Source organism: Crocodylus siamensis, chromosome 4 (genome assembly GCF_052110815.1).
Source record: "Crocodylus siamensis isolate JL-2025a chromosome 4, ASM5211081v1, whole genome shotgun sequence".
NCBI lineage: Eukaryota > Metazoa > Chordata > Crocodylia > Crocodylidae > Crocodylus > Crocodylus siamensis.
In genome coordinates this window covers 25,115,645-25,140,719 of record NC_143398.1, presented here as the reverse complement: position 1 = coordinate 25,140,719, position 25,075 = coordinate 25,115,645, and the positions used below count along the sequence as shown (strand labels likewise).

The 25,075-nt window shown below is 44.7% G+C and overlaps 2 protein-coding genes across 5 annotated transcripts in view; one reads left to right on the top strand and one right to left on the bottom strand.

The window, feature by feature from the left end:
- The window catches only part of PUS7 (pseudouridine synthase 7), a 57,020-nt gene extending 39,289 nt beyond the window's left edge, over positions 1-17,731 (bottom strand). The window contains exon 1 of the mRNA XM_090042008.1: positions 17,698-17,731. The gene's annotated coding sequence lies outside the window, so the exon portion shown is untranslated. The remainder of the gene's footprint in view (positions 1-17,697) is intronic.
- Positions 17,732-22,399: 4,668 nt separating this feature from the next.
- Positions 22,400-25,075, top strand: part of SRPK2 (SRSF protein kinase 2) — a 279,322-nt gene continuing 276,646 nt past the window's right edge. The window contains exons 1-2 of one of the 4 annotated variants that reach the window (XM_090041996.1): positions 22,400-22,586; positions 22,663-22,744. Coding sequence is in view for 1 of the 4 variants with exons in the window: in XM_090041999.1 (XP_089898125.1) it covers positions 22,571-22,586; positions 22,663-22,744 (98 nt within the window). In the remaining 3 variants the exon portion in view is untranslated. Of the gene's footprint in view, positions 22,587-22,662; positions 22,745-25,075 lie in introns of those variants that run through there. The other 3 variants (XM_090041999.1, XM_090042001.1, XM_090042005.1) reach the window with 3 other exon arrangements.

The following is a 25,075-nucleotide window of genomic DNA, read 5'->3' as shown; positions in this document are numbered from 1 at the left end:
TATCATCTACCTTTCCTCAGCTTTAAGCTCCTATGGGACATAAAGTCAGTCTAGGGAAGTATAATTTATACCTCTCTATATGAGCTACTGTGAATTAGTCTGTTTTTCACCTGTGTAACTAATTACACCTTGGAGAATTAAATCTGAAAGATTAAGAGCATAATATACTTTTTATATGTACTGTAGGTTGTTTGATTACTTTTTGCATTTGTAATGGTACTTCTTGGGAGTCCTGTATGACGAAAAAAGTAGAGGTGATGATTAATTATTTTGCAAAATATCAGAATACATTATTATGGGAAATCCTACTGTTGGGAGCCAGAGAATTAGGCTGCCATTCTGTCTCCTTCCTGGTCCCCTAAGTGTCTAGGTTTGGTCATCTATATGGCATTTTGGAACTTATGCACAGGTAGGAATTCTATTCCTGGACATGCAGCTGTGCACAAGTGGACTATTACATATGCATGCAGACTGGGTGCACACACTGGTGAGAGAGAGCTCCTGTCTCTTGCTCACCAAAAACTGAATGGCTAAGGTACTCACTTGGGAAGTTAGAGGCCATGGGTTCCAGGTTCTCTGCGCCCAGAATCTTTTTGACTTACTAGGGCACTGCTCTAACCACCGTCTCACAGTTCAAGAGTTATCCAGGCTCTTCTCTGGTGCTCCTTTTGAAGTTAAGCTATTAATATAGACATGGGAAAAATGGCTGAAGAACAGTAAAGGTGGGGGAAGCTTCTGGCTCATTGTGAGCAAGGGCCCAACTAGGAGCCAGGGTTCCCGCTCCTCCAGGCCAGCAGCCACTTCACTGAGCTACACATTATCTGGCTTTCCCTCTTCCTTTATGCCTCACAACTCTCTCACATACCTCCCTCAGATGGCTGCCTAGGAGCCAGCTTCAAAAGGAACACTGGAGATCTACCTGGATAATAGCTGGTCTGTGGTGTGGTTAGAGGACTAAGGGTATAGGTTGTGGCTGTGTTGGTCTAAGGACATAGGCAGACAAGGTTCTTTGGGTAAATATGGTATCTTTTATTAGACCAATTCAAATAGTTGGAAACATTCTTCTTTGCAAGCTTTCAGGTACAATTGCCCTTCATCAGGCAGAAAGAAGGATCCACTGGAGGACTGGAAACTTACAGTGATCCATGCTCATACCCTTTCTGGGTGAGGGGGGCCTTAGATCCCAGGTTCTCTGGCTTCCTAGGCAAATGTCCTAACCACTCTACTGTTAAATACAAGACACCCCTCTAAGTTCAACTAGACATGGATTTTGGTTGATTAAATTTTGGGGTATCTAGTACATTCACTATGGGTGCATGTACATGTCCCAGCTACTACCTCATATACCAGTATGTGCATGTCTATAGTTGTCTATAGCTATCCATAGTCATCCACATGGGCAGGGCTATTCTTCCAATAATAACATGCCTTCAGGCATGTAACTGCCAAAAATGCCATATAGGCAACTGAAAAAAAAACCCACTTTGATGACCAGGAAGAAATAGACTGTTAACTTTAATGAACAATGTAAGTAATTTCAAGGTGGTAGGTGCAAAACCTTTTAGCAAATAAGTCCACAAATAATTATGGAGCTTTTCAAAATAACCATGAAAATAATTTATTTAAAATTCAACAGCTAACTCAAATTAGGAGTGAACAGACCAAGTCATTTCTGAGAATGTGTTCCCCCCAAATATTACTTTATAAAAAGTTATCTGCTTTTAGAAATCTCAAACTCTAATTTCCAAATTCCTTTGCCAATTTATCTGAAACATAAAGTATGTGTCTTGTGGGAATATACTAAATAGGAAAATTTAAAGTAGTAGAGCATGCTTTCTCCCTTTCCTTTTTTAAAAAAAAGAAATTAGGGAGGTATAATTGTGAAAAAGCAGACTCTCAAAAAAAGAGGTACTTATAACCTAGATAATCAGATACTATGGTGACAGATATAGTTTGAAGACCTATGCAGAGGGACATTAAATTAAACTTTAATTATGGTGCCTATGGTAGTTGCATAAAGTACATTTTGTTTTTATTCCTTTTTTCCCTTTCTTCTATTTGTTGATTAAAGGTAGAGTTTTACTTGTACTCTCTCTCTCTGTCTTAAAACGTCTTTGAGTTTTATATAGCATTCGGATTAAATAAAAATCAGCAACCAAATTCCCATTGACTTACTTGGGACAAGTTCTGGTCATGGTCATGCTGGTGAACAGGGATCCGGGTTTTCCGTTTCCCACGGAAAAACAGAGAAACCACAGATTCCCTGTTTTTATCAGAGAAAATGCAGTTTTCTCTTTTTAGCAGAGAAATCTGCAGATTTTCCACTTCTGCAAATAGCTCTTGCAGGCTGGCACAGCTCCAGCCTGCAAGAGCCAATTGCAAAAAGGGTGGGAAACCCCCAGCCCTGGCCGAAGGGGGAGGGAGCAGGGGGGAGGGCGGAGCCTGAGCCTCTGAGGCAGCCAAAGCCGTGCTCACACTCACACTTACCCTTTGCCCCTGGAGCAAGTGGGGCTGTGGGGCAGGGCTGGGAAAGATGGTTGGAGGCCGGGGGGGGGCACAATCATGGGCCTATGCTGCCTACAAAACCTCCTGCTGCTGCCGCACAGCCATAGTTTCATAGTTTCTAGGGTCGGAAGGGACCTGAACAGATCATCTAGTCCGACCCCCTGCCATGGCAGGAAAGAGTACTGGGGTCAAATGACCCCAGCAAGGTGTTCATCTAACCTCCTCTTAAAAACCCCCAGGGTAGGAGCCTGCACTACATCCCTTGGAAGTTGGTTCCAGGCCCTCGCCGCCCTGACTGTGAAATAGTCCCTCCTGATATCTAACCTAAACCTACCCTCTGCCAGCTTGTGACCATTATTCCTGGTCACTCCTGGCGGTGCTCGGGGGAACAGTGACTCCCCCAATGCCTGCTGATCCCCCCTGACTAATTTATAACAGGCCACAAGATCCCCCCTCAGCCTTCTCTTTTGGAGGCTGAACAGGTTCAGGTCCCGTAGCCTCTCCTCATAGGGCCTGCCCTGCTGTCCCCTGATCATGTGAGTGGCCCTCCTCTGGACCCTCTCGATGCTGGCCACATCCCTCTTGAAGTGCAGCGCCCAGAACTGGACGCAGTACTCCAGCTGCGGCCTGACCAGTGCCGCATAGAGAGGGAGGATCACCTCTTTTGACCTGCTTGAAATGCATCTGTGGATGCATGAAAAGGTACGGTTGGCCTTCCTGACTGCCTCCCCACACTGCTGGCCCATGTTCATCTTGGAGTCAATGATGACTCCAAGATCCTTTTCCGCCTCCGTGCTAACAAGAGGGGAGTTCCCCAACCTGCAGTTATGGTGCTGGTTGTTCCTCCCCAGGTGCATCACCTTGCACTTGTCTGTGTTGAAACCCATCCTATTCTCATCCGCCCACCCTTGTAACCTGTCTAGGTCTGATTGTATCCTGTTGCTTCCTTCTAGTGTGCCCACATCCCCCCACATCTTAGTGTCATCAGCAAATTTGAACAGGGTGCTTTTTACCCCCTCGTCCAAATCACTGATGAAGATGTTGAACAGTGCGAGCCTGAGGATCGAGCCCTGCGGAACCCCACTGCCCACGTCCTTCCAGGTTGAGAAGGGCCCATCCACTACCACCCTCTGGGTGCGGCCCTCCAGCCAGTTGGTGACCCAGTTGACTGTGTGGGTGTCTACACCACAGCCCCCCAGTTTCTTAATGAGAACGGGATGAGAGACAGTGTCGAAAGCCTTCTGGAAGTCCAGGAAGACTATATCCACTGCTACCCCTGCATCTAATGATCTGGTGATCTGATCGTAAAAGGCCACCAGGTTGGTCTGACAGGACCTGCCACTGATGAACCCGTGCTGGTTGCCCCTAAGCATGGATGTGTGCCAGAATAATTTTCTCAAACAGCTTGCCTAGGATCGAGGTAAGACTAACCGGCCTATAGTTTCCCTGCTTGAAGCTGTGCAGCCAAGGGCAGCAGTGCAGCACAGGGTGATGGCGGCCAGGCGGCACACAGCCATTACCACCCCCACCACCGCACCAACAAAATCAGTTGAACTAATTTTTAGGAGCTAAGAGAGAAAGTCTCTAAAGGAAGTGACTTAATGGGCTGTAAACAAGCAGTGTACATGCATGAGAATTTTTTGCATGCTGCGGGCATTGTCTTGCTTGGAATCTTGCTATTGTTTCTATTGTTTTCCCTTGTTATCCACATAAAGGAAACATAACTAAACAGAAACCCTGAGTATTTAATAGTGTGATTGGCGCTATCTGCCTTTCTTTCCAGACACGCTAAGATGTTGTCATTGTCTGAACAATTGCTTTTAGTTTAGTCAGCATAAGGCCAAGTGCTCAAATGTGCAGAACTTATGCTCTGGTTCTTTCTGACTGTTTTCAGGGGGTGAACTATTCACACAGGCTTCTGCAAATGGTCAGGCCATCAGTGCCCTGGGTCACAGAAAGTAGAGGGGTTGGAGACCAACTGGGAGCACGAATAGTGGATAATCCAGTAAAGGATGAGTATGCCCACTAGTTTATTTCTGAAGGTTTTTTCTGGTCTGGTTTTACCAGTGATGTGGCTCGTTTCCCTTGTTTTGTGAAAAAGGAAGGTCACTAGGTAACTTGATTGCAGTCTTTAAGTACCTGCACAGGGAACCAGAAATTGGTAAGGGATGGGTTCTTCAGTCTAACATGGAAAGACCTAACCATATCTGCATGTTGAAGGTATATAAATTCAGACTAATAATCACATGCATATTTTTAAAATTATAGATAATCATTGCAACCAGTTGCCCAGTATTCATAAAATACTGCAGTCATCTTGCTTGCTCCTTAACTAAGCTGTACATATATACTAGCCTTATTCTTTCCTCATGTGGCCCTTCCATCTTTCCATATTAGTTACTCAAATGTGAAGGAATGTCCTTGGCTGAGGATGTCACCCAAAGCTGTATTACAGCCCCAAGCTATGACCTTGGCAATGCAGAGCTCCTCCAGACACCAAAGCCCAAAGCCTCCTGTGACCCTTTTCTTTTAGAGTGGAAAATATTTTACCAAGAGGAAGAGGGTTAGGAGACTGACATGGAGGAGTCTCATAATTCAGCCATGGCTATGATGCCACCGCCCATGGTGAACACAGAGCCGCCTGATCTACACATTCTTCCTCCAGACTTGCTAGGGCAACCTATTTGGCAACAAATTTTTATATACTCCCTCTCTCCCCTTACCCCCAGTCCAGCAATGGTTATTGAGAAATCAAAGCTTTAGCCCTGCAGGTTGTGCCACTGTTGTTTTGAAGGTGCAGAGGAAGTAGGATTTCCTGATACAGCCAACCAATGAGTGTTGAGAATTTTGCCTTCATATAGGTGTGGTCGCTGTTGCATCAATGTCTTCTGTAGTGGTTTGCTCTACCTGCCTCCCAAACCACATGTTTACCAATATGACTATTGGGTGGGGGAGTGTAGAAAGTCAAGCCAATCAGAAAAATCTCACCATATCATCTTAGCAAATCTACCATCACATGGTTATACATCTCTACAGACTGTAGAACCATGGAGTTTATATATTAAAAGCCTTATGGAGATCTTCCTCAGCAGGAGGTTATTAATTACCTAATAATTTAATAAGCTCCTTTTACTAAATATTTGCTAATGTGGACAGACATCAAAAGTCAGTCCTGCCTGCATTTGTCTATTTCTGTGGAAGCTGTCCTGTGGTGCCAGGGGTGCATTTTTCTGCAAAGATAAGTAAGTGAAGTTTTCCATGGCAAAATCAAAACAGTTCTTCCCACTACCCTGTAAAGTTCAGTCCTAATTTGAGGGGCGAGGACTGGAATCCAGTTCATAGGCACGATTCAACCAACAATTACTCTAGCAGTTTATGAATATTTTCCTGATCTCTAGCCATTTCTGGGAGGTGATGCTTGAAACTTTTTCATGCAGCACAAATTCTAGATGGCAGGTTAGGTAGGCAGCAGGACAAAAATTGCTGGACCACTTTGGTTACTAACAAGATATCTCCGTTTAGTTATATGCAGTGGAATCATCAGATTTTGAGAAGTGTCTGTGCAAACTCTGAGTGGACACCTCATTGGCCCAGAGCATCACCCTTCCTTTTCCAACTAAGGAACTCCAGAATGTTTATGGTCTCAATGGTTTCCTAGACTGAAAAAACAGGCATGGGGCCCAGCCTCATAAAACAAGCACTTTAACCCACCTGCCTGCACCAGACAGCTGGCAGGAAAATTGTTGCCGGCTGGAAACATGTTGCAAAAATTAACATACATCCACATACAGAAAGAAAAACTACTACAACATGCTCTATGCTTGCTTTGACAAGCCTTCACCTGCAGCTTTTGGTTTGCTGACCATCAGTGATATACTAAAACAACAGACATTGTAAATTGCAGCCTTATAACACATAAATATTAAATAATGTAATGGAAGTCTGTTTCTAGCATTTCAAAACCTAGCAACAATTAGCCTTCCTGAATGTCCCATCACAGCCACCTTCCACCCAGCTCTAGCATGTATGTTTTACCAAGAGGACCAAAGCCAGGTGTGCCATGGATGACGTGTCTGAAACGCAGCAGGGAGGCATGGGATTTTGTGCCCCAGCATGGGGCAATAAGAGAGAGAGCCATTTCACAAGAACAGGACTAGAAGTATGGGGAGAAGAATATGAGCAAACAGGAGTGGTACTAGACCAGGGGTGGGCAAAATGTGGCCCAGGGTCCAGGTGCGACTGGCCAGGCCGTTCTATCCGGCCTGTGGGGCCCCTAAAAATGTATACAATTAATATTAATCTGCCCTGGGCTGCCTGTCATGCAGTCCTTGATGGCTTGCCAAAACTCAGTAAATGGTCCTCTGCCCAAAATAATTGTCCGCCCCTGGACTAGACACTTGGTCAAGCACCTGTAACCACCTCCAGTCATGAGTCTTTCTGAAGAATTCAGCAATGGTACTGACAGTAGCCAGAGGCTGGGGTCACCTGTTGATAATGCCACCCCTGCAGGTCCAGGTCCCTGTGCAGAGTCATGTGCTTCCATGAACACAGATGCCACCCTAGGTTCTCAATGAGGTACCACTGAGAACTCATGCCCTTGTTTTTTCAGCCTCTCCTGTGTGCTACAACAAAAGAAAACCAATGTAGAAGCTTGAACTAAGAGTCATCCCGTGGCTTGTGAACAGAACAGGGAACAGCAGGTCCTGGCAGTCTCTTCTCACTCCAGACCTGTATTGCACTGCACCACACATGCAAAGGAGAGAGTGGGGAAAAAAGAACCAGGTGAAAACACAAGCAGTAGATAGCACCGTCACTGATTGTGTCTTCATGCTCTCTAATGCTAGTTTGCACTTTAATTTTGTCTGGCTTGCAAACTTATCTACTGCTTGAAAAAAAAATCACACACAGTTTGCAGATGCAGGTTGGCAACATGCTTGTTGAGCTGCTCACCACTCATGTTTGTGAGGTTAATGTAGTTCTCTGTTTAGCCTCTAACTAGTCTCTGCTCTGTAATAAAGACGGAAACTGTGGCCATGAAAAAAATGTGTTGAAGTACAGTATAAAAACAGGTTGAGCTATCAACAGCCTAGGTACCTCATTACCTGAAAGGAGCTAGCAGAGAAAGGAGTCACAGTTATATTGATACATATGTCAATAGACAAATTGATGTTTTAGTGACCAGCATTTATCAAACTAATCAGAGACAAGATACTTCATTCATGCGAACAGCTCTTTTACCTTAGAGGTTTACAAATAATTGTAACAGGCAATTTCACAACATGACAAGCTCAACAACACATACTAAGGTATCCCACAACCAACAAAATAACCTGAGTTCTAATGACCTATTCAGACTTCCACAATTTGCAAGGATATAAGGACACATAGCATTGCTCATTTTCCTTTTTTAACTAAGGGCCTGTATTTCTTCTACAGAGGTAAGGGATGGGAGTTTTCTGATTGCAGGAATCAGCTCCAAAGTTCATCAGTATACAATTTCTACTCTGCAAAATTACTTTCCTTTAGCTTTGGAAATACTATGCAGTAGGCAACAGACATATGTACAGCATTTGGTACACTGTCAAATTAAATGATTTTTGAGGCAGTGCCATCTTGTCTTCAGTCTTCCAAGTGTGCAGTCCACCACAATGCTGCAATTACCAAGAGTGTAAGGGAACATACTATGTGGCCCATGTTGTATGGGTATGGCTCTATAAGCCATGACAGGAGAGGGCACATGGGATCCCCAAAATAATAAATTTCCTTTGATGAAGATTGAAGCTGTTGCTCATAGCCCTGTTTCATACAGTTACAGAAAAAAAAACCTCTCTATCCTCTCTGTAAATCACCATGACAGTATTCAAAGACTGTTATCAATTCCCCTTCCATCTTCTTTTCTCCAAAATAAATAACCCTAGTTCTTTCAGCCTTTCTTCTTCATAAATCTTGCTTCCCAGGCTCCTAATAATTTTTGTTGCTCTGTATTAGATTTTTTCCAAACTGTCCACATCTTCCTTGAAGTGTAGGGCCTGAAACTGGATACAGTACTCCAGATGAGGCCTCATCCATACTGAAAGTGGAAGAATCACTTACCTTGATCTGCAAGTGATACTTCTTTCAATACAACTCAGAACGCTGTTAGCTTTTTGGCAACAAGAGGAAACTGTTGACTCATATTCAGTTTATAGTCCACTATATCCCCATGTCCTTCTCTGCATTAGTGCAGCCTAGCCAATCATTCCCTATCCTGTATTTGTACATGACGTTATTCTATCCCAACTATGGATAATTTTTCCAGTCTATCCAGGTCATTCTGGATATTATCCCTACTCTCCAGAGTGTCTGCAAGTATACCCAACTTGATGTTGTCAACAAATTTGCTAAGCACGCACTTAACGCCACTCTCCAAATCATTAATGAAGATGTTAAACAATACTGGACCCAGGACAGGCCCTTGGAAAACCCCACTTGATATCTCCTTCAAGATAGACACTGAGCTACTGATGACTACTTAGTAAGCACAATGATCCAACCAGTAATGTATCCCCCTTCGATGTAATTTATATTGCTATCATTTGTTCATGAGAATGTTATGGGAGATGGCATCAAAAGCCTGCTAAAGTCAATGCATAATAAATCCACTGCTCTCCCCCATCTACAGAGCCTGTTGCCTTTGTGGCAGAATACCATCTCCGTCTCTCCCCAAACTCTGCTAGGTGCCAGTTTGGTTACCATGGTCACTGCAGAAGGCAGACATCCCATGGGCTCCGGGTAACCCTGAGTTATAACCTGAGCTGGCTACATTCCTGAGGGAGGAGGAAAACATGTTTCCTCTGCCTACATGACTGGCATCACATACCTCGGTGAGAGGCTTAAACTCCCTTTTGTTCTAAGCAATGGCAACATGCTGGGAGGGGGCTAAGGACCCTGCCAGTCTACCTGGCAACCCGTGATGCACTTCAAATTGGTTGGCTAGTAGCCAACAGTTGCTGGCCTTGATTCAGTCAGGTAAATTAAGTCATAAGGTCTATGTAAGTTAAGGTCTGCCCAGGAGGAGGGGGATGAAAAACTCAGAGAGAAGCTGAACCATCTGAAACTTACCCTCTCATGAAACTCATGCTTCATGAACTGCTTGCCTCCAGAGGGAATCTCCAGCTGCCTTTGGATGATACTTGTGAGTAAGCTGCTTGAGATCTAACTAGATATATAGCTTGCAGATGCGTGATCAAAGGCTACCATGCCACTTTGCTGTAAGGGATTTCTCTGATATTGCTCTACCCTGTACCCTATTCCAAACCTACTCCTTGTAACCAATAAAGTTCTCCTTTGTACCTAGCATGGGAGACTTACTGGGAGAGGGGCTAGATTATGCCCTGGGGTTCCCTTGGTTCAGCTGACTAAAGACGACCACTATTTGTGCTTCAGATCGAGGGAAGCACCCTAAGTTCTTGCAGTGGGTCAAGTGCCCTCAAGGGCTAAGAAGCTTGTGTTTCCCAGAGGGCACAGGTCCAGGATCAGTCCAAACTCTGGGTGGTGCCCAGGCTAATGGGTGTGCTCCAGGAAGGGGGTCGGGCAGATATGAGGCACCCCCAGGGAGATACTTGAAGCCTGGAAGGTGGTCGGGCACAGTGAGGTGAGTGGCTCAGTGAAGAAGCACCTCCTACTGGCCCACCACAACCTTATCATAGAAAGAAATCAAGTTGGTCAGGTGGTACTTGCCCTTGTGAATCCATACTAGCTGTTCCTGATCACTGTATTTTCCTCTAGGTGCATCACAATAGATTCTTTGAGGACCTACTTCAGTTACTGAGGTCAGTTTGACTGTTTTTTAATTACCTGGATTCTCATTCTTCTCTCTCTTAAAGATGGGCACTATATTTGCCCTTTTCCACTCATCTGGGATCTCACCCTCCACAGGTTCTTAAACTAGATACCAAAAGGCTCTGAAATTACCTCAGTCAATTCCTTCAGTACGCTATGGTGTCATGCCATCCAGCCCTGCCAACCTGAAGGTATCTACTGTCTCTAAATAATCCCTAACTTGTTCTGCTACCACTATAAGCTGTTTGTCTCCTTCCCTGTATTTGCTGCCAACTGCAGTTGTCATCTGGTAGCTGCCCCTATTTGTGAAGACGGAAACAAAAAAGGGATTGAATACTTGAGCATTCTCAACATAATTTGTAACTAAATTGCCTTCTGCATTTTGTTGGGGACCTGTGGTTTTTCTGGTCTCCCTCTTATTTAGACATACTTATAAAATCTGTTTTATTTGTCCTCTATGTGTCTTGTCAGTTGCATCTCAAACTGTGCTTTTTTTCCTCCTAATTTTCTCCCTGGATGGCTGTGCAATGTTCTTATACCTTTCCCTAGTACAATGGACAGGTTTGCACTTTTTATAGGATTCCTTTTTTGAGTTTCAACTCACTGAAGAGATAGCTGTCTAGCCAGGCTAGTCTCCTGTTGCACTTCCTATTCGATTAATCCAGTCTATTACAGAAAGTTCTGCAGCATGGCAACCACAGAAAGGCTAGGTTAATCTAAGAAAATTCTGCAGTGAACACATACCTTTAATTACAATATTTAACCCCTTAAACAGTGCTGCTAATAGTATATTGCAGTTCTAAAATTAAGAATATATGCATATTTCTACTGCCTTGCACCTTGTTTGGTTATCTAGTCAAGTCAGTCCCAAGGCCACTGTGACCGTTGGGACACCTTAGATGCTGTAACAATCCTCCTAGGTTAGTTGAGTTGACTTGCATCATTGGTGATTTTTTCAGGCAGAGTGACCTGGCAGTGCCCATCTCCTCTCCAGGTGTGGATAGCTGTTGGTTTGCAGCAAGCTCATCTGGACTTTGTCAGGTCTTGTTTTTAGTCCTGCTAGGTGTCCACACACACCCTCCTCACCCAGGCAGGTGCGCCCATTTAGTCAACCATGGAACAGGCTGCACTGGTTTATGTGGTACCAGATAGCAGACCAAGAGAGGCCTGGCCATTGGCCTGACAGGAATGTGGTCATCTACAGCAGGATTTCTCAACCTGTGGGTCACGATGCAAAAGTGGGTTGCAAGAACATAAGAAAGGATCTTGAACAAACTTTAAAGTGGATTCTCCTTTAAAGAAGAAAAACATGGGAAACTGTGGCTTTCCTCTTGCAGGCTGGCAGAGTTCCAGCCTGCAAGGGGCTGCTTTGGGGAACCCCCTGCCCACACACCCACCCCCTGCCTGTGTGGAGAATGAAGGGGGACAGGAAAGCCCAGAGGCAAAGGAGTGGGAAGCATTTGCCTCCAGTGTGGAGAGAGCCTGACAGTGAGAAAAATAAGCTGCTAAGGTTTATTGGACAATGCCGTCCTTCCAGAGTGGTGAGGTGAGTGACTGGGACTGGCAATTCCAGCCCTGGAGAGGGTCAGAGGATAAAGGAGCCACCACAGATGGAGGTGACCGGAGTCAGAAGTTTTTGCAGCAGTCAGTCTCCTGCTGAGGACTGCAGAGAAGCAGCTGGACTCCCAGATCACGGGATCAGAAGAGCACCAGCTGAGCTTAAAGAACCCCACACTGGGGAGTGTGACTGTCAGGTAAGTCAAGCAGAAGTCAGGAGGCAGAGAGAGTGAAAGGGTAGAAGAAGCCAGCACTCAGGAACTGTGAGTTTTAAAGGAGCTTTGCCCTTTTCAAATTAAGCTTTCCTTTGTTTTCAATTTTACCTTCCTTAGCTGTTTTCCCTACCTGTGGGGTTAGTGCTTGAGTGGGTTCTTGCCTGATCCAGCAGGGAAGGTGGCCAGAATAGAAGTTCTCTCTGAGAGGATGTGTTGACCCTGACCCAGGGGTTTAGGCCCAGGGTCACCCCTGCAGAGCAAAGACTGTAAGTCAGTTCAGTAGATTGTGAAAGGATGGATATGAACTGATTGATAAGCATGTCAGGAGAGGAATTGATTTGAGTTGGTGTCTTCATTGTATTTTCTTTTCTTTTGGGTTTGTTTGTTGTTTTTTTCCAGTCTGTTGGGAAACATGAAATGACCCAAAACACTAGGGTTAATTAAATTAACGGGGCTACTTCATGGATCCACGTATGGACTAATTTAAATTGATTGATTCATACTCCAAGGGAACAATTGATTTAGGTTGATCTTTATTTTGACTTTGGTTGAACTGACACAAATTGATTGACAAGTGTACTGAGAGAGATTGCCTAAACTGATTGTTGCACAGGCTTACCTTAACCATAGATCATCCACAGGCTGAACTAAGTTACAACCACAGGAGTCAGTCAACATCCCAACTAGCCTTAATAAAAGCAAGATGTGGAGAATCCATTTGGATGTGGTAAAGGTGGGGTGTAAGAGGAGGAGGAGCCCCACAAAGAAGACCTATTCATATGAACAAGGAAGGTTATTATCCAGTCTGCATCCATCTTCCAACAAGCAACAAGAAACATTAAGGTGTGTGTAAGCAAGGTTGTTAATCCAATTAAATCATTTGCTTACATACTGGATAAGTTGTGCATTAGTTCCTAGGTCACAGCTGATCTTCTAATTATGGTCTTGTCATGGCAGAAGAGAGAGGGTGGATGTGCTAAACTTCTTGTAAAAGAAAAAAGGAGGGAGGCTTGCTATTCATCCCTGATGTAATAATATTGATGTAGTAATCAGGCAGGAGGCTACCCATTTTACACCCCAATATTGGGGGATACTATTCACAGCTCCAGTTCTACCCCTACACTGTGGCCTACGTCTCACAGATGGCATCTCAGGCAGCCAACTCAACTGTCCCTTTCGCCTATTTGCTGTGGTCTCTTCCCTGTGACCTTTGGCTTCCCTTCAAGCCCTGGCCTTGTCTCAGGCCAGCCAGGACCCTGAGCTTCTCTGCTTTATATGGGCATCCCTTGCAGTGGGCCCCTGGCCTTTTTGACCACTATCTGAGTCCTGGCCCCAGCATAGACCTAACCGAGGGACCCGACTGGTCAAAGTTGCTTACCTGCACTCAGGGATTGGGGTCCCCCATTCCTAGCTCAGGTGCTTCACAAAGCATGCCTGGCCCCACAGGGTTACTGACCCCAGCAGGCTTGGGTGCTTCAAGAAGCTTACCTGGCCTTCCCTGGATTAGGTGGATAATATAAGCCACCTGAAGGTGAGGACTGAGGTTAAGGCACCCCTACCTACCTTTCACCACGGTGATAACTGGCCTGGTATTTCCTGGGGGCTCCCACGCCACTAGGAGCCCCACCAGGCCACCCATCCCCAGCTGGGTGCAGTTTTAGGTAATGCCCAGGACAAGAGCTTCCTTCTCCTACCTGCAAGACGTTCCCATACAGCAGCTCATCCAAGCAATGTTTCTTGCCTAGCTCCCAGCAACAAACTGCTCTTGTTTATATCAGCAGCCAGAGCTCTAAAATGGCCACGACAATCAAACACCTGCTTGATGTAGCCCTTAAAGTGTCAGACACCACTGGTGCCCTGCCACACTCTCCCAGGGCATTGTCCCTGCTTTGCTCCCTTCTGTCCTCTAACTGACTCTCTCCTCATCTCTCTCTTCCCCTCAGTTGTGATTTTAAACCGCTCTCTGTTCCATGCCCAGCCAACCAATACTGACTGGAAGTTACAAATCTTGGTGTCTTTGATCTTCCCACGTCTTGTTTTCTCCCTTCTTGTTTGTCGTAAGATAAGGAATTGTGCTCAGAGCAACCTGTCAAGTACACCTCACAATCTTCAGAACCCTTCTCCCAGGTCCCTGGAACATCTTCAGAGTGAGCAGCATAATCCTTGCTGCCACAGTATGGCAGGCAAAAGATGGGAATCACAGGCTGGGTATTGGCAAAACCTTCCAGTTCTTCCCACAGTTCCTTTCAATAAGGTGCCAGGCCATCAGGGACCATAGCCATATAGCACCTGTGCTCAACAGTGCCCCACACACTGAAGGGCTGAGGTCTGGGGGTGGGGGGGCAGTGGGTCAGGAGTGAAGGGCACCGAGTCAGGACTGGCCATTGATGTTTGCAAATGGGTCCTAGTACAAAAAAGGTTGAGAACCACTGATCTACAGGAACATAAATAATACAAAGTAAGTATAAAGCACTGCTAAATCAAAATAGAAGAATTAAACCCACTCTTTTCATTTATAAGAAACAACTGTCCCAAACAAAATTGTAATGATTTACTACTTTGTACTTTTGGACATGATCAAAATACTGTTTTCAGTGTTTAAAACATTTTCACTGTTATTTGATTTTGCAGAGCTTGCAGTAGGAGTCCAGGGAACTTTAAATGCCTGGAGGTGGGCAAATGGTCTTTATCTAGTTCATTCATAAGTGCTCTCTGTAAAAATTATAAAAAAAGAGTTATTAATGCTGTTCTATTTCTACTCTAAACACCAGTTGTGTGCTCATGTGACAAATGTTTACTTCTGCAAAAATTAGTTGTATTGTAAAATGGAGCCTTATTTTTTTTATCGTTCACAAATGTTGTATGCATGGCATCACAGCTGGATGGGTTTGGTCTCATATTATAGGTAGACCTGGTAGCATTTATTATTAAAGTAGTTAGGTGCTTCCTTTTATAATACTTTGATTTCAGTTGCATGGAGATTTGGGAAACTATAAATCATCCATGCTGCAATGTTCCATACTGTGTGACTGAATTGTTTGGAATGATTTCAGACATTTCCAAGACAGAGACAAAAATATGGGAAAACTAAGCAGATTTGATCATGTTAAAAAGTTCTTGCAGACTTTCCTTTTAAATTCTCAAGCAGCCTGAGCTTTGAAGCTGGGTTTTGAAATCTGGCTGGGAGTGGCCCTAATGTCAAGGATGTACTTTTTGTTATCTCTGTGAAAATATCCCTAAATCTAGCCAAACCATAATTCGGGGGGGAGGGGAGGGAGTTTTCATATGCTCAGTAGAGACTTACTAGAGCTTATGCAAAATCTCCAAATATTCCATCCACACTGAGTATGTCTGAGCCTTCTACAGCTTTTGTGACTGCACTGAGCATGTACCGGTCTCACTGAGCAACTGAACACATTCCATTCAGCTCAGGAATATGGCAGTTCATAGAAGCTGTCTCTAGAATGGCAGCTCCCAAATGCTCTGGGTCAAGGAAATGAGAGAAGACAACTCTTTGCTGTGATCTTTGTAACCACACCAGCTGGCATCCGAGAAGCAGCTGTCTGATTCAAAAGGATAAGGAACAGAAGATTCACTGGGGGCAGGGAAAGGCACAGATTAGGTCAGGGAGTATAGAATACTGGGACCAAAAAAAAAAAAATGTGCAAGAAGAACATGCTTTGACTGGTAGGGCAAGGAGGCTAGGAGCTTGGGAAGGAGCAGGCCAGAAATGGTTGGGAGCAGAGTAGAATCTGAGAATGTTATATATATAAAAATGGACAGACCATGAAGGTCATGAAATCAAGCACTGAAATATACAGAAGTGTTAGAATGAAGGTTGCTTGTGTGTCTTTAATTCTCACCTCTCGTGTATATGCACAATAACACAATTCTTAACTACATGATCTCATATGCCACTTTCTCACCTATAACACACACCTTGTTTTGGGAAGGCAGAATGAAGAACAAAGGTGTTTCCTTCAAAATACCAATAAGTACCTTAAAATAAATTTTAAAATGCAATAAAACACATGTGGGCTTTGCAAGTACCTTACATCCCTCATCACAATACTGTGGCAATACTGGGCAAAGATAAGTCTTTATCTTTATGTTTAAATACTAACTAGCAGAGCTCTTTTGAAATGGTCTTAACCAACTGCAGTGATTTTAATTGATCTTTCCAGTTTGGGCCATGCTTTTTCTTCAGTACTACCTTTCATCTCATTTTGGTCTGCAAGTAGCCTTGGTCAACTATGAAGGATGGATTTCAGTACTGATGCTTGAGGATTTATACTTTGAACTCTGGTCTTTGAGCTCTACTTACAATCTGCTTGCACATGCAGTCATTTAGAAACTATTTCCATATCTTATTCTGTACTTTTTCACTCCTCTAACTATAATGCCTTAGCACTCTGGATAGTTTCCTCTGCCCTTATTAGTCAATTGACATTTGCATAGCAAATTACTTATGAGGTATTTGTTACAAATGTTTAATTAACTGTGCAGTGTGGGTGCAAGAGTCAGACAAGTCATGTAACATGCCTAAAGAAACCCCCATCAGTGGCAAAGCCAAGGTTTGAACTTGGGAATTCCTGGTTTCCCCGTTTTAATCCACTGAATTCCATTCAGCATTTTTTTTGGTAATTTCTCTTTACTTGCATTCCTAAGAGAGCAAGTTTCCATGTTTCTAGCTTAAGCATGTGTAAATTCCTTTTTAATGTAATTTGGTATACACATGCTTTGAAGGAATCACAGTTTCCTTAGCTTTGATGGTAAACCTAAACCATTGGCTATCTTAATCCTTCCTACCTGCAGGTTTGTCATGGTGTTATCAAAAATCAAGCTAAGAATTGTCCCCTCTCATTTGTTTACAAAGCTATAAGCCAGCAAGTGTAGCCAGGAAACCCTGCCCCCCCCCAAACCAATTTAAACGAACAATAAACAAAGAACAGACTCTTTTTCAGTGTATGTGCACAAATATATCAAACTGTTAAGAAACATGGAATGTATGTGGGAAATAAAGGGAAAGGAAGAAAGCACTGAGGCGAGGAGGAGAGAGTGGTACTTGAATGCTACAAAGAATTCTTCTATCTTTAGCAAATTCTCCTCTTCTGTATTATTTTTCCTTTTCACAACCCCTGTATTCTCTTTTCCTCCCTACTGTGTTCTTTGTTGTTAGTTCCATTCTGTGCAAGAGCAGCAGCATGTCAGTGAAATTGGCTAACATCCTGATTTTTGGGAACATGTGGTTCATAGAGCATAATATTGCTCACTGAGAAAAGCAGTACAGAGATGAATGGGAACATAAATTAGAACTGCAGGCCAAAGTCTTCAAGGGTCTCTTTTGCTCAAGAAGTGGTCTCTATTATGTTCAGAAAAGAAGCAGACAGCACCATATTTACAAGACCACTGCTAGATTTGCCTTTTTTTCCTTAAAAATGCATCCCAGTTTACATATGAGTAGCTGAAACCTCCCATGTAAGCAACATATTTCTAGGTCAAGTGAAAAGGAAACAGCTAAGACATTTTTGAGGTCAGGGCTCTGCTCCAAACTGCACTGTAGAGCATAATAATAAATAGGTAAAAAGTGTCAGCTCACCGTTTGTATGTTTCTCCTTTTCATTCCCCTTTGCATTCACAGCCACAAAATGAAAGAGTAACTCTTGCCTTCTATTGTCCCTACTGATTGGTCAAGTCATACCACCTGAGCCTAGAAACTTGGCCCCTACAGCAAATGAGCTCCTTGATAATCCAGCAAAACCAGACACATCTATTGCAGATAACTCTGTTCAAGGAAAGGCAGCCAGTGAATGGAAAAGTAATCCTGTTATATCCCATTGTTGCAAATTTACTTTATCTATTTGTTACAAATACTTCATGCCAGTCTGTGCATCCTTTTTAGCACAGTATTTAATTTAAAAACATTCTTTTAAGGTAACAAAATAGAGTGGAAGGAAAAGGAAGCAAATATACACTTCACTGAAGTAGCAAAAGAAGTTAATTAAAACATACACGTAAGTATTTCTGTACACATTTGTGTTCAGGCTAGCCCTATAAGTGATTATGAATACCATTTTACCTTGTCTGCAATTTAATCTCATATTTTTGGCCTCCTTTCTTTGTCATTTCCAAATGTAGGCCCTAATCCTAGCAAACACTTTATAACTACATTATGTGAGCAGTTCCTTTGATACAGCTGAACTACTTCCATAAGTATCATTTTACACATGCTTAAGCATTTGCAAAACTAGGGCCCTAATCATTATCTCAACATCCTTTGTGTTTAGATTGTACAGCTATTATATTTACTTACTAATTTAGTTAAGTGCACATAATAATCCTTTGTGCATGTGTAAAGACTTTCTTGTTTATTTTATCATCTTTCTCTGTGAGCATATTACACAGATCTTTTGAGTAGCCACTTCAGAAAACAGAAATACAGAACAGGAAAAATGCAGTCCATTTCCTTGGAACAGGAATAAATTGATTGTATAATAAATACCCACCTAATCCTAAGAAATAATTCCTTCTCTGTGCAATACCAGACAGTTCTCTCATGCTGCTTATATTGCTGACATTATACCCTTAAGGGAAATTCCTTCTTGACTCCAGATTTGAAAATCACTTTATCACTCTGTTCATATGAGTAAAGCCCTTTGTAGCTGCGCATCTAAGACCCGATTGTCCCATACACAACCCCCACCGAAATAAATGGGAGTGCTCATGAACAGCTGACAGTGTGATTGGACCCCCTGATCTATTACTGAAATATCCTACCATCACCCCTGAAAGGACTTCCCAGACATTTCTAAGCCTGATTAGTGGAGCCAGGCCTCATTTGCATATAATATATTAGTTGCCCAGCCACTATATAAGCTTGAAACAATTGTGTTAAACTTTGGTAATTACCATATTTTCTAATTGCAGTAACCTCAAGCATTAAAAGCATGTGTGTTACTCTCTTCAGAATGATGACATTTAAAGCAATAATAAATCATTAGTAGTTCTTTTTCTTTGGCTTCTGCTATTGGAGTCTTCAGGGTTAGCAATTTCATGTTATTCACTGCAACCATGAGATGTACAGAAGTATATTGAAATAGACTTTTAAAATTAAACCTGAAATCCTAACTGAATGAATCCAGAGGCTTTAAGGAAAACAACAAAGATGACTTAAAATCAATATCCAGGAGTTAACAACATGGCATCAATCTACATCTAGAGGCTTCTCACTACTATTTAGTATTGTAAAAACATTCACCAAGAAATGTGGTGAGAAACCTTGCTTTACTGATACTGAGGAGTGCCGGGGGGAGTGCTTGAATAAGTGTCCAAAACCTCCCTGTGGAAAGAAAGAAAGAGGGGCACAGGAGGGACTCCTTTAGATTTTATTAATATTGGCAAAATGTTAGTAAACACAGTTGACATTATTAAGGGTAGCTGGTCTTTTTGTTAGCAGGCACCTGGCTGTTGTCCATTCCCAGAAGCTCATTGAGCCATGCTGCATGAAGTATTTCAGGAAATGAGGCAGAACTCCAAAAGGAGACTGTAACAGGGAACCCTAGCCCTCTCACCAGAAAACATATCCACCCCTTTAAGGCCAGAACTTTCTGGGCATGGAGTGCTGGTAAGGAAGGGGTTAAATGCTGAGCCTGGCCAGCTAGTCAGCCGACTGGAAGGGGCAGGACTATAAAAACCCTGGGCAGAGCCACAGTGAGGGGGACAGTAGTTGAATGGGAAGGAGTGTTCTTGAGGGTCTGGGTGAATAGGCTAAAGGCGGGAACTATGGAAGCTGCAATGAGATAGCAGCTGTACAACAGCAAAGACTGTAGCTGATGGAAGGGAGCTGAGGCATGAGCCCTGCAACTATAAGCTGACCTGGTGCTTTGCTTGATCATGTTGGTTGGTGAGTTGTTATTCTTTCCTCTTTTGATTATTGAATTATACTGGTGGCTTGGGTGAGGCTATTAGGGGAAGGAGGAGGCCTCATTTTTGGGGACCCCAGTGCCAGTGAGGGTGTAGCTTGTGGGGGCTCAGACCCTGGCAGCAGTGAGGGTACATTCTTACAAAGGCCAGGGATGTCTGGTGTACCTGAGGTGCAACTTTATTTTGTTTTGGACTGAGAGGGTGTGAGTTTGGGGTTGTCCCTAGTTTTGAACTTGTGACCCCCCCCCCAGCTGTAGGGCCTGGACCTCTGGGCCAAGCTCCAGATTGGAGTAGGAAAGGGGGCCCCAAGATGCCAGAGAAGGCTAGTGCCTTGGAGTCAAACCCTATTTAGTGGATTTAGATGGGCCTGACCCCTGTTTTTTCTTTTAGCTAGGCACCCATGTAGGTGAAAGGCCTCAACATACACAAAACAATAGGCAGTCTCCTACTTGTATGAACATCATAATTTCCATCAAGGCATGGCAGGTGAGTACAGGGAGGGACATAAGAACTCCACAGAAGGCTCCAAAGGTGCCCCACGTAAAATGCAAATTACCAGGGAAGATGGTGCTGGGGAGGGTGACCTGTTGTATATCTGTTTAGGGTCCCTATAAGGAAGAGTACTGGAGCACGGAGAATTAAAAACTGGCAGTTTTAAATGCTTTAAGTGCTTAGTGTTTGACTTCTTATAACAAACATGCCATTTTTGAGACTATTATGTACTACTGCCACAATTTCCCACCCTCATGCACTTGCAGTGTCTGAACATTGAGCCTTCTGGGTTGCAGCATGGTGTTCAAGCACTTGACCTACTAAACCAATGAACACTGGCTGACAACACCTTCCTATTGTCTTGTGTGTCTAATACTTCCTCAGCCTGACAAAGGGTATTTGTACCCAAAGCTTGCAAAGAAATGTTAGTTTTTTTTTGTTTTGGTTTTTTCCCCAACTATTTGAGTTGGTCTAATAAAAGATATTGGATTTACCCAAAGAACCTCATCTGCCTGAAGATGTCTAATGCACTGGTGCAGTAGATCACCTATACTCAAGCAGTAGAACTGATTGAAAAGCTTATTATGCTCCTGGAGAACATTGAGTCTGGGGGTTTTTCTCTTTCACTGAATGTTTACGTTCAGGAATGCCATGGTAGTGCCACATGGGAGTTGTGGGCTAAGAACCCCATGTGCCCTTTCTTCTCTACTGCAGCAGTTCTCAACCTCTTTCTTTTTGGTACCAGGGTAAGGGTGGCCATGAGGTACCTCAAAAATTAGATGTCCCTACCACCATGAATGCTGTGTGTGTCCAGCGGGTATGGTGAGGTCTTGCAGGCAGCAGTGTTGGGGGGTGGTGGTAAGTGGCGAGCCCCTGCAGGCAGTGGTAGCAGTGTCTGTGGTGGGGGTGGTCCAAGCAGGGAGCTCCTGTAGGTGGCAGCAGGTGTCCCTGGTGTTGGCAGCAGGGAGGGGGTGGGGCTGAACAGTGAAAAACAGGATGTAAAGGCACTTGGCTCTCATATCAACAGAGGACCGGAACACCGGACTCTCCTCTATAAAACCGAACAAATGGCCACCCTAACCAAGGCTCACTTGTAAAGATTGGCCAGTGGCCCTCACTCCCAACTCCCTGCCCCCAGTGTGTGGGCATGTGGGGCAGGGAGGGCAAATGCACAGGGGTCCCAGGCAGCCCCTTGCAGGTGAGAACTGTGCCAGCCTAGGAGGGAAAACCCACAAGTTTCTCCCCCCCCCCCCATAGACATGAGGGCTGGAAGGGACTTCACAAGATCATTGAGTCCAGCCCCTCCCTCAGGATCATAAGATCCCAGCAAGATAAACATCCAAATGTCTCTTGAAGGCGTCCAAAGTAGGTGCTTGAACCACCTCTGTTGGCAGGCTAGCCCAGATGTTGGGGGCTCGGACAGCAAAGAAATTCTTCCTTATGTCTGGCCTGAAACAGTCATGGAGGAGTCTGTGACCATTCAATCTTGTCACCCCTTGGGATGCTCTGGTGAACAGATGTCCCCCCAGATCCCAGTGAGCACCCCGATAAACTTTTCCTCCTTTTAAAAGAGAATCGACTTTTACAGCGTGTAGATCCGTTTCCAAAAAGCTAGTAGCCCCCTTTCCTTATTTTGGGCCAGGGGTTGAGAAACGCTACTGCAGGGTGAGCTCCCCGATCCGAGCAGAAACAGCGGGGCCACCAGTGCAAAGCGTTCGTCCCGCCCGGGGCCGGGGGAAGGCGCCGGCTGGAGGCTCCCGGGGCTTGGCCTCGTGCCTGTCCCGGGGACACTGCGCCAGGCCCTGCGCTCCCACTCGCCGGGTCTCGGCACTGCGAGCCGGGGCCGCGCTCACAGGCCGGGGGCAGGAGGCGCCAGCGCAGCCCCCGCCCCGCCCCGGTGCCGGTGGCCGCGCCTGCGCAACGCTCGCGGGGCTGCTGTCCGTGGCCGGCGCTCCCACTCCTGCGCCTCCGCCTGCTGCTCCGGCTACGGCTCCGACTCCGACTCCGCTCGTGCGGCAGGCGAGGGGCGGTCGGGCCGGGCCCAGCGGCGCAGAGCGATGAGCTCCCGCAAAGGTACCGTGGGGCTGGGCTGGGCGTGGGGCCGGGCCGCTCCCCCCCCCCCCGCGCTAACCCGCCCGTGTCTCCCCAGTGCTGGCGCTCCAGGCCCGGAGGCGGCGGCCCAAGCAGCCCGCGGCGGCGCGGAGGGACAAGCAGCCGGCGCAGCATAAGAAGTGAGTCCGGGGCCCGCGGGGTGGCCCGCCGCGCTCGGGCGCCGGGGGTCGCTCCGGCCCGGGAAAGTTTCCTTGAGGAGCGGGGCCCGCGCCCCAGGCTCCTCCCCCAGCGCCATCGGTGCTCGGGGGCCCCTCGCACTATGGCAGGGGAAGGGGTGACAAGTGCCCAGCGCCCCTCAGGCGAGTGCTGGCTCTTTGCCCCGCAGAGTTGGTACTTCCAGAGCCGTTGCCTCAGGAAACGGCAGCAGCAAGGTGGCCTGGGTGCTGTAGGTGACAGAGCCGCCCCCCCCCCTTTTTTTTTTTTACCTGTCAGCTCCTGGGCCCCGTCTGCTTTCTCTCTTCCTTGTCTGTCTGACTCTCCTGAACGCTCAGTTCTTTGCGGGAGTGTGAGAGAGGCATCCTTTTTTTTTGAATGATATAAGGAATGGTCTGTGGCCAAAATTTAATTGACATTGGTATTCAATTGGATTAGAAAGAAAATCAGTCTTTTAAAAACAAAACAAAGGTTTATGTTCCCTTGCCTTGTTTTGAAGCCAGATGCTGCTGTCTTGGGCTGCTCTTGAGGGACAAAGAGAAGCATGAGAGGAACAGAACAAAATCATGAGATGTCAGGGTTGCTTTTAGCTTTTAATCTTCTGGGGTTGGTATTTGGAGTAGGCACTTGCGTGTTCTGACTCTAATGTTATCACTTGAACTTTATTTCTGCCGGGGGACTATCCTTCAGTCACGCAGGAAGGGTCGGCACAGCAACCAACATCCGTTGCTTCAGTTAAGTCACCTTCAAGGGAATTGCATGATTGCCTGGTAGAGTTTGTTGCATTGTAACTTATTGGCAGACTGGTTGCATTGCTTATTAAGGTAGTTGCACAAACTGTACAAAGCAAGAACTTTTTTACCTCCACTTTTTTTTTTTTTTTGTTTAGTTTAGTTTTCATCATCTTGATAGCTAATGTAAGGGTGTGAAGGGTGCTTAGTGCTTGCCATATGTAGACCTCTTCAGTTGATAATGAGAGCTGGTAGAATAGAACTAAGATTTTTGTGGTGTGGAGAAACAGAAGGTAAGTAAGTGATTGTTGTAAGGAGGGACCCATGTTATGACATGTAGGATTTCACAGACTTCATCTTGATTCAAAGGTTGGTGGTCACGCCTCAGTTGCATCCAGTTGCAGAGATGGCTGGAAAAGCATTATGTAGTGCTACTATTGGCAAGTTATGCCAAATATTTGGTTCTGAGAATAATGCATGGATTTACCATGCAGTGTATACAAGTAGCTTTTTATGAGTCCTAGTCTGTTGGGCAAAAGATTAATCAAAGCTGTTAGGACAATTGCACACAGACGTTGTACCACTTAAACTTAAACTGCAAGTCTACCCTTTGAAAAGTGGTCTGTGAAATGAACAGATCTCTGCACACAGGCTGTGTTCAGAGATATACTTGCTTTGTAGTAAACATGCTGGTTTGTTATTCTTTCCTTGGTATTCCAGAGCACAGCCCTGGAAAAGGTAGCTGACTCACTTTTTTTGGCTTTTGTCTACATGCAGACTTGAACTTTAGAGTTAATGCAGAAGCCAGGAAGAAAACAGATTTCCCCCCCCGCCCCAATCAAATTTGCTTGCAGATGTGGTTGTTGTTGTTGTTACTTGCTGTTTTGTTTGTTTTTCTTGGTTTTTATTTTTTTTGCAGCATGTAACATTGGAGCTCAACTTCTTGAGGTGTTTGTATAATACTACAATGTAAGTGAAGGCCTATTCATGCTGTTGTTTCCGTGCAGTGGTGAGGAATACAATTGCCAGGGAAAATAAAGTACCTATATTTCCCTACTGTCCATGGGTGGAAATGATACGGCTGTTCTTGTGACAAAAAATATCCAGACAGTTAATATATTCTTGGACTTTTCTATATTGTATAACTTGATTTTATGTCTACACATGCCTAGAAAATGGCATGTTGCTGCCATTTGTCAGTATTGTTGTTTTGTTATCCTACAGTGAGTGAGCCTGTCTGGGCCACCTAGTGTCATTTTTGTGTGTTTACTCGGAATATGGTGTTGACATGAGACACTGCGTCCTATGAGTAAAATTGTTAAATAGTTGTCTTCTGAGGTTGCGGTGCTTTGGATAAGCCTTCATCATTTTGTCTTCATTGCCAGCCTGCAAGACCATACAGTTCTGTAATGTATTAAGCTCAAACATTTTAAAAACTTGGATATCTAAAATTAGCTAATCGGGGTAACTTCATGCCCCTACTTTGAAAAATTAGGCTCCCCCGAATCAGTCTAAAAACTGATCTAGCCTGTGGTTGATTTCCCTTCCTCTCCGCTTCCTCTTTCT